The sequence below is a fragment of the Labrus bergylta genome, chromosome 5 (genome assembly GCF_963930695.1).
Source record: "Labrus bergylta chromosome 5, fLabBer1.1, whole genome shotgun sequence".
NCBI lineage: Eukaryota > Metazoa > Chordata > Actinopteri > Labriformes > Labridae > Labrus > Labrus bergylta.
The window spans coordinates 7682674-7701080 of NC_089199.1; the positions used below are offsets into that span (position 1 = coordinate 7682674).

At 38.3% G+C, this 18407-nt stretch overlaps 1 protein-coding gene across 1 annotated transcript in view; it reads left to right on the forward strand.

Moving 5' to 3' along the window:
• The first annotated feature begins 4474 nt into the window (after positions 1-4474).
• The window catches only part of snta1 (syntrophin, alpha 1), a 33671-nt gene continuing 19738 nt past the window's right edge, over positions 4475-18407 (forward strand). The window contains exons 1-2 of the mRNA XM_020651643.3: positions 4475-4892; positions 11424-11609. Coding sequence (XP_020507299.1) covers positions 4610-4892; positions 11424-11609 — 469 coding nt within the window. The 5' untranslated portion in view covers positions 4475-4609. The remainder of the gene's footprint in view (positions 4893-11423; positions 11610-18407) is intronic.

Below are 18407 nucleotides of genomic sequence, written 5' to 3' on the forward strand. Positions count from 1 at the left end.
TCTTTGATCTTTTTAATTATATTATAATATTTTTAGGTCATTAACCTCAATGTGTCTTTTTTAACATCTTGTAAATAAAAAAAATAGAAAAAGGAATCAATATTCAAAATGTAAAATGATGTCTACTTGAGAGAAATGCTCTCTGCAAACATAAGTAGTAACCTCCAAAATGTACTTATGTAAGTTTTTATTATATATTATTGTATTATTAAAATAGATGCCTTCACGTGTAGGGAGAATAATAATGCGGCTGCTGCTGGACTGCTGGTAGACTCGGACAAAACTTTACACATAAAGCTTTTATAGAAGTGAGATCTATTACAATGCCTCATTTTATGCATTAATCAAAAATGATTTTGCCACTAGAATCTTAGTCTATAAAGTAAATGACTACAGCTGTAAAAATAATGAAAGTATAAAGTACATATTGGCTTTTACAATGTAATGCAAAGCAGATCATTAAATATAGGCTACTGAAATCAAACAACAGTTCCTCTCAACTAAACAAAAATACACTACTTTACTAAACGTCCCTCTCACTTCTGTGTTTTTTGTACCAACATTTTTTTCCCACCCAAACCATGATTTGTTACTATTGTTCCAGATGACAAATAAAGTAATGGCAATCATAAACACTTTGACAATAACACTTTTTTTGACAACCTCATAGCGTGATTGGATCTGATGTGAAACACGGTTTTAGCAGTTAAAAGTCCTGATATTTATGTAACTTGAAGATGTCCATAACCATGTTGGCTCAACAGTGTAAAACACAAGTGGACAAACAGTGTTCATCTAACATGGGATTTCATTTCCTACAAACATTTTTAAGCTAAACTCAACACTTGAACCTCAGTTATAGGCCTACTTCAAGGCCTGTAGTAGTTGAGCCAAAACAAAAGAAACCGTTTCATTGTCTCTATACAGGAGGGGACTACAGGCTTCTGTATGACCAGCAACTTTTCGTACCATAATATATTACTACATCAACTCCATCTACAAATGTGTTCTCTGAGATGACATATTTTCCTTTGTGTGTGAGAGATCCTTACAAATCCTGTTGGTCCATTCATTGAAGCTTTGAAATAAATATTAAGGCCTGGCACTGTGAAAAATAGGCTGGCCACCTGCCATTCACATCACAAAGAAACAGACTGGCAGATGTATAGACAGGGGGTCAGATGGTCAAACACTCTGTCATAATGCAAAACATCATTAGGTAGAAGCACTATACTTAAGTCAAGCACTGTTGTTAGAGCCCCCTATTCATGTCACTGTTATATGCGTTGATCTATACATGTGCTAAATAGTAAGTCACTGTATTTTCAGCTGGACAAAGACCTGTATGGGGTAACAGAGGGACACGTTGTTTACAATATATATAGTTTTTTTCCTCAAACTGAACAAACTGCGTCACGTGTTCTACATCCAATCTCAGCCAAAGCTGAATTTTCCAAAAAGTCAGTCACAAAAGTCACTAACATTTGTCCACTTGTCCTCTGGGTATTTTCTGACATTGTTTGACTGTGCGCTTGGTTTTAATCAAGATGCATACATTGAGTATTTATTTAAATTTTTAAACAGCTTACTGAAATGGAAAATGCAGAGATTGAACAATTCAGTATAACCAAAATAAGGAGCTAAAAGGGGCTAAAACTCACAGCTGAGCTACAGAGTTATACATTAGCATTTGATTCTTTGTTAATATATAACATTACACTGGTCAAGGTTTTCAAAAACCATTTATCTCTTGTACAACAGTATGCAGGATTTAAGGGGTTATATCTGATTTCTTAATATCTTAAATACAAACAAAATGCTCTGAATTAATTAACATTTAAATCAGTAACAATTATGAATATCATCTAATTTTCCTTCATTGTTTCCATTTAAATATGAAACCATCTTTTTGTTCACTATTTTTAATTTTCGATTACACTCCCTTTGAAATATATTACACACATGCACACACTGTCCATACCAATACAATATTTTTTTTAGCCTGTGCAGCTCAAAATGTTTTCTCTAAGTAGATTTTTAATAAATTACAATGATGACAAGGGTTTTATCCGGTAAGAAAATCTTTGATCTTTATCTCCTCCTTAAAATAAGTATTTTTTGCATGACTTCTGCATAAGCTATCTACACAAGTTCTTTTTAGGGTTGTTTATTCAAAAAATTCTGAAATATTTACTTGACATATGGTTGGAAACATAAATCTAACAACTGAGTGAAATTTAATCCTGGGACAGATTGTGGTGATTGAAAGTTCTTTGACAACAAACAAATTGTATTGTTAATCGCTCAAGAGATGAATACATGACATATTTTGATGTTCATCTTTTAAATATGTGGCTAACAAGGTCAAATTTAAAAAAGTTCTGAACTGTTTTCCTAAAGCTGCTTTTTTTTATTTATTCAAAATTAAATTGGCTTCATGTAATAATCCAAAAACTTTTTTAAAAATATTCTTAACCAACAACATGAAAATCTCCAGCCATGGCATGTCTGCATAATATTCAAAAGGATGCATTTGATTGGTAAAGGCTCCCAGTTTTGAAGTAGTGTAGACATTTGATCACTAGAGGGAGACAACAGATTGAGAAACCAACCTAAGGAGCTGGTGTTGAGCTGCGTATTTAGTTTGTATGTGTGTGAAATTCAATGGCTGCAAGAATTAAAGTTATAGATAGTGAATCTATGACTGTATAACAAAGCAAATATTAATTAATCTTGTAATGCAGCAGTCAAGTTAATAATACAGTTCATCTTCTATGCAGCTTTTGTGTTAAAATAAGCATCTTTAGACCATCTGTATGGGCTGAGAGCAATTTTCAGTCAATTACCCCAAACATGTTTTGATTAAGGGAGCAACTGCCCACCCAGAAAGAGCTGTTTTCTAAAATTGGGTGCAGGAACTCCTGTGCTATTTCACCTGTTGTGAAACAGATGCAGCCCATGCAGTCAGCCACACACACAGCTGAAGGGCTAGCAGATTACTTGCAGATGCAATAGGGCATAACAATGTGGACTGCTTCATCAGCTTGTTTCAGTGACTCATGCATGTTCTTAATGTCTACTCGGCGCAATTAAGTGCACCTCTGCTGACTCAACATGGGCAGTGTAATTCGTATCCGCGTTGAGTTGGAGTCAAGGCCAAGAGGAATACTATGACAAATAAAGTTTCAAAAGAACATTGTGCAGCTTTGGCAGGGTTTTCCATATCATTTCAAATACAAAGTCTTCAAGAAAAAGTACAAGACATTTGCACAATGCTCTTACATGAGGTAAAATCCACTCATAAACTTAAGGAAGGGAGAAGATAGTTCCAGAAAACAACACCAGAATTGTTTTTAAAGAACAAGAGAGAGAGAAGTTAGCCAATTCAAAAGTGACTGGACTGAATCAATAAAAACAAATAATTTGAATCAACTGCATCATTGGTTAATAAAAATGTGTCACACACATTTTCCAAGACAACTCCATACCATTCATCCATTTTTAGAAATAGCGGTACAGTTGTGAGATTGAAATACTGACCTACACACTGACATTAAGCTCTACATTACATTTTCAAAGGCAACCTATCCAAACGTCTAAGAGACCATTCTTATATGTTTCATTGTTTGAAGTCTTTCTTTTCAATCTGAAGGAATTCCCAGTCCAACACATTTAGCCATCTGGTTTTGGTCGCTGGCCAGTAGGCTATTGGTTCTTTTTTGTCAGTGCTGCTCATACTGTGCTACCAACTCTTTTAGTGCCTACTGGAGGAAAGCATGGGGCCAACCACTCTTTAGAGAACATCATGCTCATCTGGTGTTTACCTTGTGATTTTGCTTGGTAATGATAGAAGGGTTTGTATTCGACAGTTTAACTAAGAATCAGTTGTTGCGTCTACATTTTTTCTATAACCTACTTTGTTTTTATTTACTGGTTTGCCTACTTAGACCTTAACCCTCGCCATTTTTATTGGGTTTAAGTACATATGAGTCATAAATAAAAGTTGTAAAATACTTTTCTTAACTTTAAACATCACTGTAAGCATACTTTCTGTTACAAGAGTTCAAACTGAAGACTGATTTGTGGATTTCACGCCTGATAGATTCAGCTCTATCTACTGGAAAGGCAAAGCATTGGACCAACTCTGGCTTTGGGAGCACTATTGATTTTGTTTTCTTCATGACAGAACGTCTGTATATCAGTGCAGTGATTTTGTGTTCTGTTGGGCACATTGCAAATGAGATCTGTGATCTGAGCCCGGGTGGCTCAATGCACTTCAAATAAATAAATAAATGAATGAATCAAAACGTAATTATGTGTGACTCAAGCGCACACAGTTCATTAATGGAGGAACTCGACAAGAAGCTCTTTGAACTTTGAGTGTGTGTGTCAACGCCGTTGCTAATCGTATCACCCTCAATTAACTTTACTTCTTACTGCTGGGTGGACCTCTTTGGAGGCGGACAAAGTCGGGGAGAGAAGGAATAGTGTGTGCGTGTGTAAGTGTGACTGTGTGTGTATGTGTGTGCCCCCCTACCCCATCCCTCCACCCCCTATCTCTTTACAGGACTGCCAGCCCGTCTAGAGTTATTCCAGGAATGCGTTGAACATGGCTGCCGCGATGAAGGCGCAGAAAACGGGACTGCTGGAACTTCGAGTGACCGTGGACCGCTGGATTCGGGTGTTGGCCACACTTACCGAGGACACGCTGACGGTAAACCCCGGGGAAGGTACCGAAGAGCCCGCGAAGCCCAACCCGACTCCCGCCGGTGCTATCAACGGAGACCCCCCGAACCTTAGCTCTTCCCCGGTCCCGGAAACCATCACCAACGTGAAGCGCACCGTGCGAGTTACCAAGCAAGATATTGGAGGACTTGGAATCAGTATCAAAGGTACGTACATTTTTTTAGGAGGGGAAAGTCACGCGTAATAAAAGGCGAGTCACAGTCAGTCGACACAAGTTTAGACTTACTTTGAGTTGCAGTTTCTGTCAAACCACGGAGGAAACACCACCGTCGACTTGTCAGTGAAGTTAACTTCAAAGTCCGTTAAGTACTATAAATGAGCTATAGGCCTTAATGTCGCCTGGCAACCAAACTCATTAAAATCATGTACACACTCCGTAAATACTTTTAGTTTCTCGTCGTTAAGAAATGGGAAAAGTGACAGCTGTGATTGTCTCAAACTGCGCCTTACCCTCGACGAGGGGAACCATTTCGGTGTCCCAACAGTGAACGAAGAAGGCAAATTGTGACTGTCGTGTTTCTTTAAGCTGATTTAGCGTAGTAGCGTGTGAGGATTGAACAAAAGGTGAAACATAAAACTTACTCGAGTTCGGTTTCTGTCAAAACGAGGCTTCTACATGTATTTTGATAAGTTACAAATCAGTAGGACAAGCATGTCGACAACTGAAGCGTCCAACTTTTTTTGTTTGTTTGTTTGTAGTGAGGTGAGTAATCTAGATAATGAATGGGTAACATAAACCCACAAAGTCAGAGGATAATGTTAAAATGAGGAAAACCAACATAGTGCAAAGTCCCACCATAATAGCAGAACAATCAAAATCATATATAATCTGTAAGCAACATCCGTTTTGTGGCATAAAACATTGGTAAGACCTACCTTCTTTTTTCTTTTTTTTTTACTTTTAGCCATCCATCAAAGGAGAACAGTGCTCAAACATTGTAGAGAAACGAGGAGTCACAGAAACATGAGTGAATCCATCACTGTTTAGAGAGAATTAACTACTATGGTGGGCTAGTATGTATTTTTGCTGATTAAGCAGCCTCAGTGCATTCAAAGTTGTGGCTTCATCATGACTTTACTCCAGCACTGTTCCTAAAACGCCTTAAAGGAAAATGGTATCTTGCAACATCTCCAAATTTTACAAGCCAGTCTTACATACCTGTGCTGTGTAGTGTACAGCGGTTGATAAAAGCCTTTTCCTTGTACTGTTTACTCAACCTGCAGCAACAGGCTATTATCTCACTAGCGATCCCAGGAGTTTTTTCTAGGAGGCTTTAGGCTATGGAAATACTGATTCACACTCTGAGGAAAAATGATTTCCAAGAGGTGACCAACTTAATCTTTTTTAATAGCTGAAATTTGACAGACTTTTTCCAGCAAGAGACATTCAAGCCCAAATTATTTATTTGTTTTTTGTCCACATTGTTTGCCACAAGATGTCTTTTGCATCTGTTTCCCTATTGCAAATCTTGTATCAATTTTAATGGTTATTCTTATCTTACTTACAAGAGTTCTATTTTCCTTGCTCGAACTTCAACTGTTTGTGCCACTTACATAGGCTACAAATTTAATTCAGACATGAACTCCGATATGTGTTTTTAAAACCTATATGTATGTGAGTCAAAGCAACCTTCATCTCCTCACATGTTCCCAATCTGTATGCACTAAGGAAATCAGTTGGCCCTTGGCTAATTCACAGGGCTGATTTGGTAGACAGCACCACTATTGGCATATGGCAAAGATGGTTTGTCATTGTCATTGCTGGTTAAATGCTAATTTCTGTTCCCCCATCAGCTGCCAACAACAACAACAACAACATAAAGCCAGCCTCTAATGACATAAATGCAAAGTCTATCGCTGTGAAAATGGGTGGCTTTGAAAATCAGACAGCATGTTATTAAAACAAAATCATAGCTGGCACCCTGCTGGCATGTCATTGTTGTGATGCTGGTTGTTCAAAGGCATTGATGATGAAGAGAGGGAGGAAGATGGGTGTAGCAGAGGGACAAAAAGAGAAAAGCAAAGGCACGAAGAGCAAGCCAAAGATGAAACAGGGCATGTTGAGGAGGTCAAACAAGTACACAGGGAACAAATAAAGAAACAAAGACAGACACGGACAGTATAAAAAAAAGTAAAGTGTCAAAAAAGAAACAGGATGAAGCAAACTAAATAACATGGCAAATTTTGTTGTGGGGCTGGCTGACACCACATTGTGAACAGCTGAGAGGAGCAGCCCACAGCGGGCAGTTGTCATTGGTCAGAGATGAAAGCTATGTGGCTAGCAGTGGAGGACTCTGAGTGTTAATTTTAGGGAGCCCACCCCAGCTAGCAGGAAAGCATTGAAGCAGTCAACCTTTACTCTCACATGGCTAAATTTAAGAAGACAGGCTAGGAAGTAAGGCTCCAGTTCTCCAGACAGGCCCACTTGTCAGAATACAAGAAGAAGAAGAAGAAGAAGAAGCCCTTTTTTCTCAGCCACTAAGGTGTGAAGTGGTGCTTCTTACCACAATTAAAGTCGCTGTAACTAAAGTTAAGACCAATTAATTGGAGAGCTGTATCATAAAACAGTATTTGGATTAAACAACTCCCCAGATATTTGTTTTAATTGTGGCGTTGTGTTTATCCTACTGAGTTAGGACTTTCTTTTGCCAGTAAAATCAATGCTTCATGGTTCACAGGAAAAATATTAAACTGTGATTTGAGGACTTAAAGCTCTCTTGACAACTCCTATAAATATGAAAATTCAAAATATTTATTTCAGTTCTGGAGCATTGTTATGTAACTAGTCTTGGATAAGAAAAAATCTATAGTCTCCTGCATTCTGCAAAAAGTTGTTTTCTAAGTTTTGTGTACGTTTCTTTTTTTTGTGTCATTGTAATGTTGCACTCCATACATTTGCTGATACAACTAAATTCTTTGAAAGGAGCATTAGCACAACAAACACCTTGTTAGCACAAAATTACCTAATTAGGTACGTGTCAGTGTTGCATAAACCAGTACCATTCATTTATCTGTCATGGGTAGCCCCAGGGGCTCCACCCTACCTCCACCACCAACAGCCTCCTGTCAGCTAAGTGACAGGATGCCAGCTGGAGGGTGCCGACCTGTGTTTGACATGACAAGTTGGAGGACAGAAAACATAGGGGTGGGAAGTGAATAAGGAGGGTTAAGGAATGTGTAGGAGTAGCAGACATAATTGACAGTATTTTCCTTCATAATGTCAAGTATATGTTTGTTCAAGATTCATGTCAGAAACAGTTATTTCAGATTGTACATACCTTTACAACAGAGAAAGAAGGATGATAAAGGACCTCTTAAGGTGGCAATGGGTTGTTTTGTATCTCAAAGTTGGCCCTAAACATCTTGGCGCAGGCTCAGTAGTTTTTGGTCTCCATTGAAAATGTCCCCATTCATTTGCAACTGTGCAGTGGATGCCAGCTGTCAGCGAGGTGTAACCTACATACATTTTTTTTTAATGATTAATCAAGTTGAATTAAATTGCATTGCAGTTGGTTAAGGGGGTAGTTTTGTGGTTGCCAATCTATGGGATGGTACATGAGACATTCACATGTCAGTTTTAATGAAGCTGAAAGGTCACTGCTCATATTCTGCAATGGCATTCAGTGTTGACGTCTGCAAGACAGTACATCCACCCTTCATCAGAGTTTTTTAATTCAATCAATTGTGTGGTCGAAGGATCAGCTCCAGCAACGTTGTATTTTTTTGCTGTTGTCTTTTCTTTAGTTCTAGCTCATTATTCTTTCAAACATTTTGCAGGCACGGTTATATCACTCTTCAATTTCATGTACATCAGAGTACAAATGCTTCCTTTAAACTTTTGATCCAATAAACCCTAAGATTAATTTGGCCATTCTGCCTGGTTGACCCAGTGGCCACTGACTACTAGATGCCCAGAGTTTAAGCTTTAAATTCTTCATACACACTAAAATAACAATAATAATTTTCAGCTTGTGTATTGCTTTAAGTACTATGGGGTCCTTATGCACTGTTAGGAGGCTATAAACCAATGCAATTCTGTACAGTTAATTTGTTTTGCAGCAAAGGTAACCTGAAGGTTAGAAAAGCTACTTGTGACTTGATGGTATTCAAATGTAATCCTCAGACCAGCTGGGAGAGTTTGGATGGAGCAATGAGCAGGACACTGGCCTCTCAGTAGCACACTATTTAAATTGTCAATCAGAAGCACAGGTTTATTTTTTCCATCTAGTAAAGTCTATCAAGCAGTGTCATAACTTTAAAACAGATTCATCTTTAGTTACTCATAGGGCTGCTTGATTATGGTAAAACTCATAATCACGATTATTTTATGATATAGACATGATGATTATTAAACACGATGACTCATTGATATTAAAACATCTGCAATTATTGAAATCAAACACTCTGAACACTTTAACATTCTGAACACCTTGAAAAACAAGCAATAGATAGTAATAGATGTGTAGATAGAAATATATAAAAAAAACAATATAATTTTAACAAATTAACTATGTTTTTGAGTTAGTGGTGAGGCACTCCTCTGGCCAAAATATATCAAAAGACATTTTCCGCACATGACAAAACCTTTGGACAAAACGAGAGCAACACTGCACAGTAATCGTTTCATCTCGTAGCAAACATAGTTTATACATTGCTGCCTTAAAGTACATCTTGTTCCTGTCACGAGTCTCTTTCTTATAAAATGTGTCTTTCATTACTTTGAGGTGAAAAAAAATAAATTTGACTTTTCCTTTTTGACAGGATCACCTGCTGCCAAGGTTTCCTTTTTTTTAAATCAAAATCTCGGGATTGCATTAGCACAGCAAATTGTAATATTTTGAATAATATACTTATATATTTTTTTGTTAGATAATTATTCACAGTTCATCAGTGGTACAAGTGCACAGATGTTAGTAGGAGAGTAGTTATATGAATATAGTCTACTAATCCCATGTACAGGGCCAAATAGTTTGTCTCTCTATAACCAACAGAACAATCTGCCTTTTTTTGTTTTTTTTTACATACTGTAAATGTTTAATCAAATCTTGATCCTAATTTAACAATATTTATCTTTACATATTTCACATATAGGGTATTACAAAGTACCTATACGTTTCCACAGATTTGTGATAAAAAATAAGAAATTAAATATTTTGCAGATTTGACAAAAGTGTTGCTGTTTTCTTTATTTTAGCTTAGCATTTAAGAATTTGAACAACCAATCCAATAGACCCACAGCATGGCATTCAGTCTCGTACTCCAGAGTAAGAAGAATCATTGGTTATCCTTCAATTGCTTTTCAAGAAAGCAACCAAGTTCAAGCCACTCAGACAGAGACCATTGGTAAGGCTCCTTGTCTCTCTGTAGGCTAGCTGTTTGATGCTAAACCTCTCTATGGCTTTCTCTCCAGCTGTATATGATCAACACTCTTGATAAAAATAGCTCTTTACAATTATTAAGTTCTTGGGTGACAGTCAGAGATCCCCATCAACCTACAGCTGCATGCTCACTGTATGCTTGAGTAAATATACTCTGATTCCAATTCTGGTGACATATATTAATGATAAAACTACTAACATTGCTTAAGTTTCCCCTTCACCTCAGCTCCCCTTTAAGATTTTCTATTAATGCATCATGATTCAGTAAGTACAGGTCACCACCTCACATCTAACACTCAGTCAGGCAGTAAAGTAATGTCTAATGCCAGGGAGCGGTCAAGTAACGGCTAAATCCCTCTATCTAGACTCGAAGAGCATTGACATGTAATCTGATTGTCAGCTCAACCCCCTTATTTTTGATTTTTTTAAGTGCACCAATAGTGGCATCCAATGCAAGATCTACGAGTTAAATCCAAAGGAATCAGCCTGAGGAGGCAACCTGTGAAAGATGTATCTGAATTGAATTACATGTCATCCTCTTTTAGATCATTTCTCACTCGCCTGAAGGTAGGAGTCCAACTGCCTGCTGACATTAATGACGATATTTCTCATGAAGAGTCGAGCCAACAGCAAGTGGCAGATCCATCAGCTTACTAGCTGACCTTCTGTAACAAGAGAGAAAGGGGAAGAGAGAGAGATAAGAACTGCAGAGGTTCATACGGGCAGATAATTGTTGTCTGTCCTCATTTGCTCTCAGAAGCTTAGGACTGAGGTCATGGCCGTGGCATCATGGATGATGTTGAATTTCAAGTAACAGCTACTTATCTGTGTTACTGTACAGCTGAGTTGTGTTATGTTTCAGCACAGTTAGTTTGAAGCATGATATCTAAGCATAAGTTGACGAACGCAATCATTGCAGAACATCAATTTACTTATAATGCACTGTTTTGACACATTGAGTTAAGCTCACCCCTTAATCATATTTTCTACTTGCATTTACTTTCCTGTGACATCAAACTTTACCCTTTTTGTTAAAACTATTCTAGATCCCTTTTGGGGGCCTTTTGTCTTTATTTATAGGATAGCTGTAGAGAGACAGGAAATATGGAGAGGGGATTGTGGGGCAGACATTCGTCAAAGAGCGGAGGCCCGGAGTTGAATCATATATCAAATATCGGCTGCACCCCAGCAGCTTAACTGTCGCTACATGATAGCCAGTGGTTTCTGATAATGCTTTATGTAAAGCAGCAGATTCCCCCCAAAAAAGACCAATTAACATTTTTCACCTTTTTTATACAGGTGGGAAGGAGAACAAAATGCCAATCCTCATCTCCAAGATTTTTAAGGGCCTCGCTGCCGACCAGACGGAGGCGCTTTATGTTGGTGACGCCATATTGTCTGTCAACGGCTATGACTTACGGGAGGCCACGCACGATGAGGCTGTGCAGGCGCTGAAGAAAACTGGCAAAGAAGTCATCCTTGAAGGTGAGATATATTCAGAAAAAAGAAATCCGAACTGAATCTGTGACTTCTTTGTCTGATACAGCCTCTCACGCTCTTCCTTCTATTGTATTCTCTGCCTTGCTGACAATTTGATCTGCAAAGTCGGGAAACTAGGACTTAACTATAACTGCAAAATGTCACAACCTTCTCTGTTGCATGATAAAGATGTATGCCATATTTCTTACACAACATACTCTTAAGAGTAGGAGAGACCCAGACTCCTATCTTTCATGAAAAAAAAAGGAGCATTTCCACCTACTCTGTCTGCACTCCACAGCTCTAAATAGATCCATGTATGTGTTACACTTTTCCACAACTCTGACTGATTCCTGCTTAAGGGTCACGTGATGAGCCGAGAGAAAGGATCAGTTAAATGGAAACTTTGATCAGACTTCATTGGAAACATCCAAATAATGAGTAGAATTGAAACAGTAAGAAAGAAACCAAAGACTCAATATTAAAGAAGAATATTGTTGTAGCTCACACCTCTGCGTAACGTGGCATGCTAATGAGGAGTTTGTCGAACATCAAACACTTTTGACACTAAATGAATACACTAGAGGTTCGTTTTGAAGCTGAAACTTTACTTTAGCATCGTCTGTGTATAGGAGGATCTGCAGTGGAGTTGGCAGGTGTTTGCAGGTCTTTTTTCCCTCACATGACCCGTCAGAGCTTATTTTCAGTATCTTTTCCGTCCATTTCTTTCATCATTTACTCAGTGTGTTTGTGCCTTCATGTAAGTGTTTGGGTGTGCACATTTGCCTAAAAGCATCAGTGCAACATCAAATACGAACAACCTGTTTAATATGAGATGTGATCTTTAGCTTTGAGGACAAGAGAAAGGGTAATAAACAATCTTTCCCCTTGCCAACGGATTGCATCATACAAATCTGCGTCCCCCACAAAGCTGACGTCAAGTGCCTGGATTAAATTCTGAATTCACTTTTCTGCTAAAGGCAAAGGTTGATTGATGTTATCGTTATGAAAGAACATGTTTTCATCAGGAAGCCTAGAACTTGACACTTTTTTTTCTTTTGCTTTTATTGTCCCTTTGATTCATATACTGTGTACCCCATGTGTCACTTTTTTTGTGAGGGATCACACACACACACACACACACACACACACACACAGGCTGAGCAGAGACTGACAGTTATAGTCAATGATGTGAGACGAGTAGAAGCCTCCGACTGTACTGTCCAGTAAAAAACATGGTGAGTCCAAATAGAGACTTCAGGGACTGCAAAAACAAACAAAAATCAGCACTTAGCATGTTGAATCAGAAAAATATAAAACGATAATATACACTGAACCAAGTGAAACATGACAGAAACTTTCCATTTCAGAAAAGAAACACTTAAACAAGAGTTACCAGTTTTCCATTTGACAGCATTTCTGTGGGTTAACTTGCACAGTGGGTCAGCGTCCGTAACTCCAGCCAGCCAAGCAGATACAGCTCCAAGCTTCAGCCAGGGGAAATCATTGCAAATCCCCCCTGCCTTACTTGTCCACAGTCAGGCAGAAAAGTGTTGATATCAGACGGCTCAACCGGCACTGCTCTGTGATCCGTCGTGTCAGGAATCATTTCATGGGTTTCCCTTCTCCCCCGAGGACCCGAGAGAGGAGGGAAGAGACGATAGAGGCCTGGAGGCTCGCTGAAGGGAGAGGGTTGAGTGTGTGCGTTTATGTGTTTGTGTGTACTTTTTTTGATGTCCTGAGATTTTCTTTGATGCTGTTTGTGTATGTCTGCCTGTCTGACCAGGAGATAGTCTGACCCAGAGATTGAGGATGTATATCTGGAGTGGAAACCTTTGGAGTATTTTTAGGAGAAGAGGAATAAGAATTGGTCAAAACTTTAGAGCCACCAGCTTCCCTGCAGCTCTTTTTAAACCAAGATGTTATTCCAAGGCTGTTTTTTTGCATCATAAAAATACTTGTGAATACATATGACATGAAGTTCAAGCACAATATTTCTTTCGGTTTTTGGCATTCTCTCAAGATTCTGGAAACACAGTCAGAAACAACCTCCTTGTTGGCAGAACTACAGTGTTAAAGGTCGGAGTACCAGTATTTCTTACATGTGCACAGCAGCAACAAACAAGCCACCACGGCTGTGCTCAAGGCAGTTTGCATCGCTCCGTGAAACTCAGAGACGGCCTTGACTGAGATCAAGGAGAAAACTGCCTCCATAACATTAAAATATCTGGAATATGTGAGCAGTAATACTTGAATTTGTCAGTTAAGTGCTTTCACAAAAGGAGTTATATTACAAGCCTGATTGGCATGCTGCGCTTGTGGCAAGGTTTTTTTTCTTCTTCCTTTTAGACTCTTTTGGAAGTCATATGAAGAGGTATTTTTCATAGCCTGTATTAAACAGGTTTTTTTTCACTTAGATCTAAACAGTTTTGATGTTTGCTGCAGCATATGTTCTGAGATCTGCCTCGTACCTTCAGCAGTTTAATCGAGTGGAGGAACATTTTCAAGGATGCTGTACGAGTTCTCTCAGTGAGTGTGTACTGGCTACATGATTTCTTTGAAATAGTAGATTAAAGGGTTAGTCCTGGTTTCATTACGGTGAAGTTATATAAGGTTCACATCCATAGTCAAGTTTGGAGATCCGAGTCAGACCATATTAGCAAAAGCTTTGGAATCATTCCCTGTGAATGGCACAAAAGCAAAACTCCACCCCAGCTGAAAAAATATACATCACTCTAAATCTGTGGCTTGAACTTTTGGAGAAACCTGCAGAGGTTAGCTTGACCTCAAAAGTTTGTAATCGTAAAAAACATTCTAAAGCACTGCACGGAAAACCAACATGAACTTCCACATGGAAAGAGTCCATGAGCTCAATGTCACCATTAATAGTATCCAACTATATGTATGTAATTGTTTTGCAACATTCTTACTAGTAGTTTTTGTAAGACTCAACTTATGCACATTGAGCTCACTGCAAGGCAGGAAGGTATCCAGACTTGCAAAAGAAATGAGATAATTGGACAGACTGAATATAGCCTTCCACAGCCACAGAATTTTTTTTTAATTTTTGCATTTCATTCATTGATTGCTATTGGCAGGGTCTGAAGTTATGTTTCGTCCCCGCCTGCCATGATTTCAGGGTCACAGAACATTTCAAGAGGTTTGATACTTTTATGCAGCATTAATTTGATTGTATGCACTGAGAAAATGGTACCTGATGATAGAGTATTATTTAGTTAAAGATCACTTTTTACTATGTACAATGTTCTTAAGTACTTAAATATGAGCATATTTAATTTATCTAATCAATGACTCTTTATAAAAATAATAATGTTGATAGGAAACCATATCTGTAACAGGTAACAGGTGACCTGACACTAAAAACTAAACCCGAATTTAGAAGGTGCAAAGCTCTTTCCATGGCTGTTTGGATATATAAAGATTAAATACATGAAGAGGAAAATACATCTACGATGCAATAACCTACCCTAGCTTTAAGTTAAGGCTTTATTTAGAATATTTTCCCCTTGTATTTTCCTTAAGAACACTTCCTTGGTCCTTAAATTGTCTCAACAGTAAAGCTTTGAATACAGTCGATCAATCTCAATCTCTATTTTTATTAAAAAAAGATTCATATTAAATCTTATCTCTAGACACTATACAAAAAGAGCAAGTCTAGACCGTACTCTTTAATATATTATTTACAAAGATACAACATTAATCCACCTGGAGCACAGCACTTAGCAAAGTATAGCCCTGGCAAGGAAACCCTGCAGAAACCAGGAGCAGAACCAGATCACCAGATCAATAGTTTCAGCGTTAGATTCCATCTTTACGCTTTGAACCACAGTGTACCAGCACTTTGACTCCAAAGACACATGGACAGTATTTAACACTCTCTCTCTCCCTCCCTCCCTCCATTTATCCTTCCTGTCTGCTTTACACCTCATATACATGTATGTGTGTGTACTATGTTACTCTCTGTATGTGTGCTGTTCTGTCAGACCTTGGTTGCCCGGGGAACAGCCTTACCATTGAGCTATCGCCCCACACACACACACATACACACTTTCCTTAATGGTTGCTACACACACACAGTAGTGGAATGCACCTCATCTTGGCTAGCTGGCATGATGGATGTTCTTTCAATGAATCCATATTAAAATAGAGAATAACACAGTGAAGTTCAGAGACCAGTTCTGCGTACTGGTTCTTACCCAGTCCTTTTTGAGCAGCCATTTTCTTGTTTTCATTTCACATTTAGTCATTTTTGTGACTAGAAGTGATGTCTTATAGTTTCAAGATGTTCTCACTCTTACAGTTTGACATAATAGATGTATGAATCTTTTATTTTAAAGGAAATGTCATGATTTGGTTTTGTATTTGAGTTTCCCTGTTTTATCCCAGTGTTGCTTGTTTCCCTTGTGTGTTCCCTAGTGTTGCTGGTTTTTACCTTGTGTGTTTCCTAGTTTTGTCTTCAGTGTGTTCTGTTTTATTTTGTCATTTATTATCCTCGTTCATTGTTGTAAGTTGCCAGTGTTGTGTGTGTCGTAGGTTGGGGAGTCAGTGTTTCCTAGTGTTTCTCAGCGCTTGTCAATTTTTGGATTTTCTCAGTTTGGACATTTTGATAGATAGTTTTAGTTTTTGCCTTTTTGTTTAAATTATTAGTTTATTCTGCACTTGGGTCCACCTCCCTTGTTTTACACACCGAACTGTAACAGGAAACCCAATATGAAACAGATTTATAGCTGGACTCTCACAGCACGTTCAGGTGTGATAATAAGGTTATCCTGACTGGGAAAATGTCATGGTGACCTATACTCTACGTACTCCATCTTCTCGACCTCTCTCTTCACATTTACACATCGTCTGAGACACTCTCACCTGGAAGATGCAGCAGATTGTTCTCTATTAAAACGAACACACACAAATGCAGGTATGGACACAGCACACACACACTCGCACGCCGTACCCAAACACACACCGTCAGGCTGTAAATGTCGATGGGAGGAAATGGAGGCAGCTGTGGTTTTATGTTTTCATCTGGTCTGTTATATTTATCCGACCCTCTCAGGTGTTTACTGTTCCTCTGTCACACACACATTGATTATTCCATCACTGTTTTGATTTGAGGTGCAATAGGAACACAGAGGTAGAGGACCAGAGGGCATCCTATTGGGAACATATTGTGAGGAGGCTCTCTTGCTTCCTCTTTTCTTATTTGTGGTAAGAGGTTTGAGGAGAGCAGGGGCGGGATGGTTTACACATTCACACTCACACCTGGGAGCTGCTCAGTGTTGACTTTTTTCTCTGTTTCTGGCTACACAGAAACTGCCTGCAGAAGCTTTATGTAATCTTTAGCTGGAATCTAAATGTTTGAATTGGGTGAACATTGAGTTTACCCAAATAGTCCCAAGTCTGTAGTAGGGTGTAGTTCAACAAAGCCTATCAGTGAATAGAACCAGTGATACTTCAGAAATATGTTTTTCAATTTTCTGATTCTGTAACTGATTCCATTTGCAAATAGACTGCATTGGACTTTGTACTATAGATCTACTTGTCCAGAACATTGACAATGAGCTGGTGAGAGTGTGATGACCTTGCTTCAAGCTCTTTTTGCTTGCCTATATATGTTCTTGCGCTCTTCCGTTGATATTGAGGGCATGTCCAAATGCATATTGTTTTGATATCAATTAAAAAAAGGGGGCCCCTCTCCCAAACAGAGTAGACGTTGATAACGTGTCCAACTAGGGCTGGGTATTGTCAATAATCTCACTACTCAGTTTAATTTCAATTCATTGGGCGATTAATATGCGTTGATATTGTTTTAGAAATACCCAAAGATGACAGAAATACCCAGATAATTCATTACAATACATTCTGATATTGTTTAAATCGCAAAATTCACAGTACGGTGACACCCACAGTGCCCTCACAGGAATGGGGATTCAATACAACGGAAACAATCGATACCAGGATTTTTTGATATTGAATTGTGAAAAAATATATTGCAATGCATTGATGAATCTATGTTTTTACTCAGCCCTAGGTCTGACATACACAGTCCCCCACTGTGTGCTACATGTTTGAAAGATAGATCCTGATTTAAAAAAAAGGGAAATGTCATCAAACAACACCCAAATCCAAAAATGTTTGACAGCTCCTTGTGGACACTCTCAAAAACTGGGCAAAGCAAATCCTGCCATCAAACAAAGAGAAGAATGAAGATGCAATAAACACAAAAGTGATGAAAGAGGAGCATAGTTGAGCAGCAAGAATTTCTCACCTCCGCCCTTTCAGCTGTGTGATGTAGTTGGCTTGCTTGAGTGTTGGTTTCCAAACATAAAAAAAAAAAAATGAACACCTCCCTAACATTCTGACTTCATAAATCCAAAATGACCTAATTTAAAACAGACAGGTTTTGGTGTTTAAGCTTTACTAGTAACTTAAACCAAAACAACTATTTAACAGGTAGTGGTATGTTCAGTTGCATAAGCACTGTAAAAAAAATTGTCTCACACATTAAGAGCAGAATAATAATAATACAGGGATCTTTCTTGTATACATAAGTAAAGACACAAACACATTTCTTATCTTTAATTAAAATAAAAACAAGTGTCATGGCTTGGTGTTCGTTTTCATGAGTCCCTCTCACATGGCACCTAGAACGACTGTAGCATTAAGAAGTAAAATCTGTAGAGAAAGTTTGACTGTCTTGTTACATATGGTTAGGTTCATTTGATACTTTCTAAGGGTATTAGCTTAATGTCAGACTACATTTTTACGGGGAATTTACTTAAAATC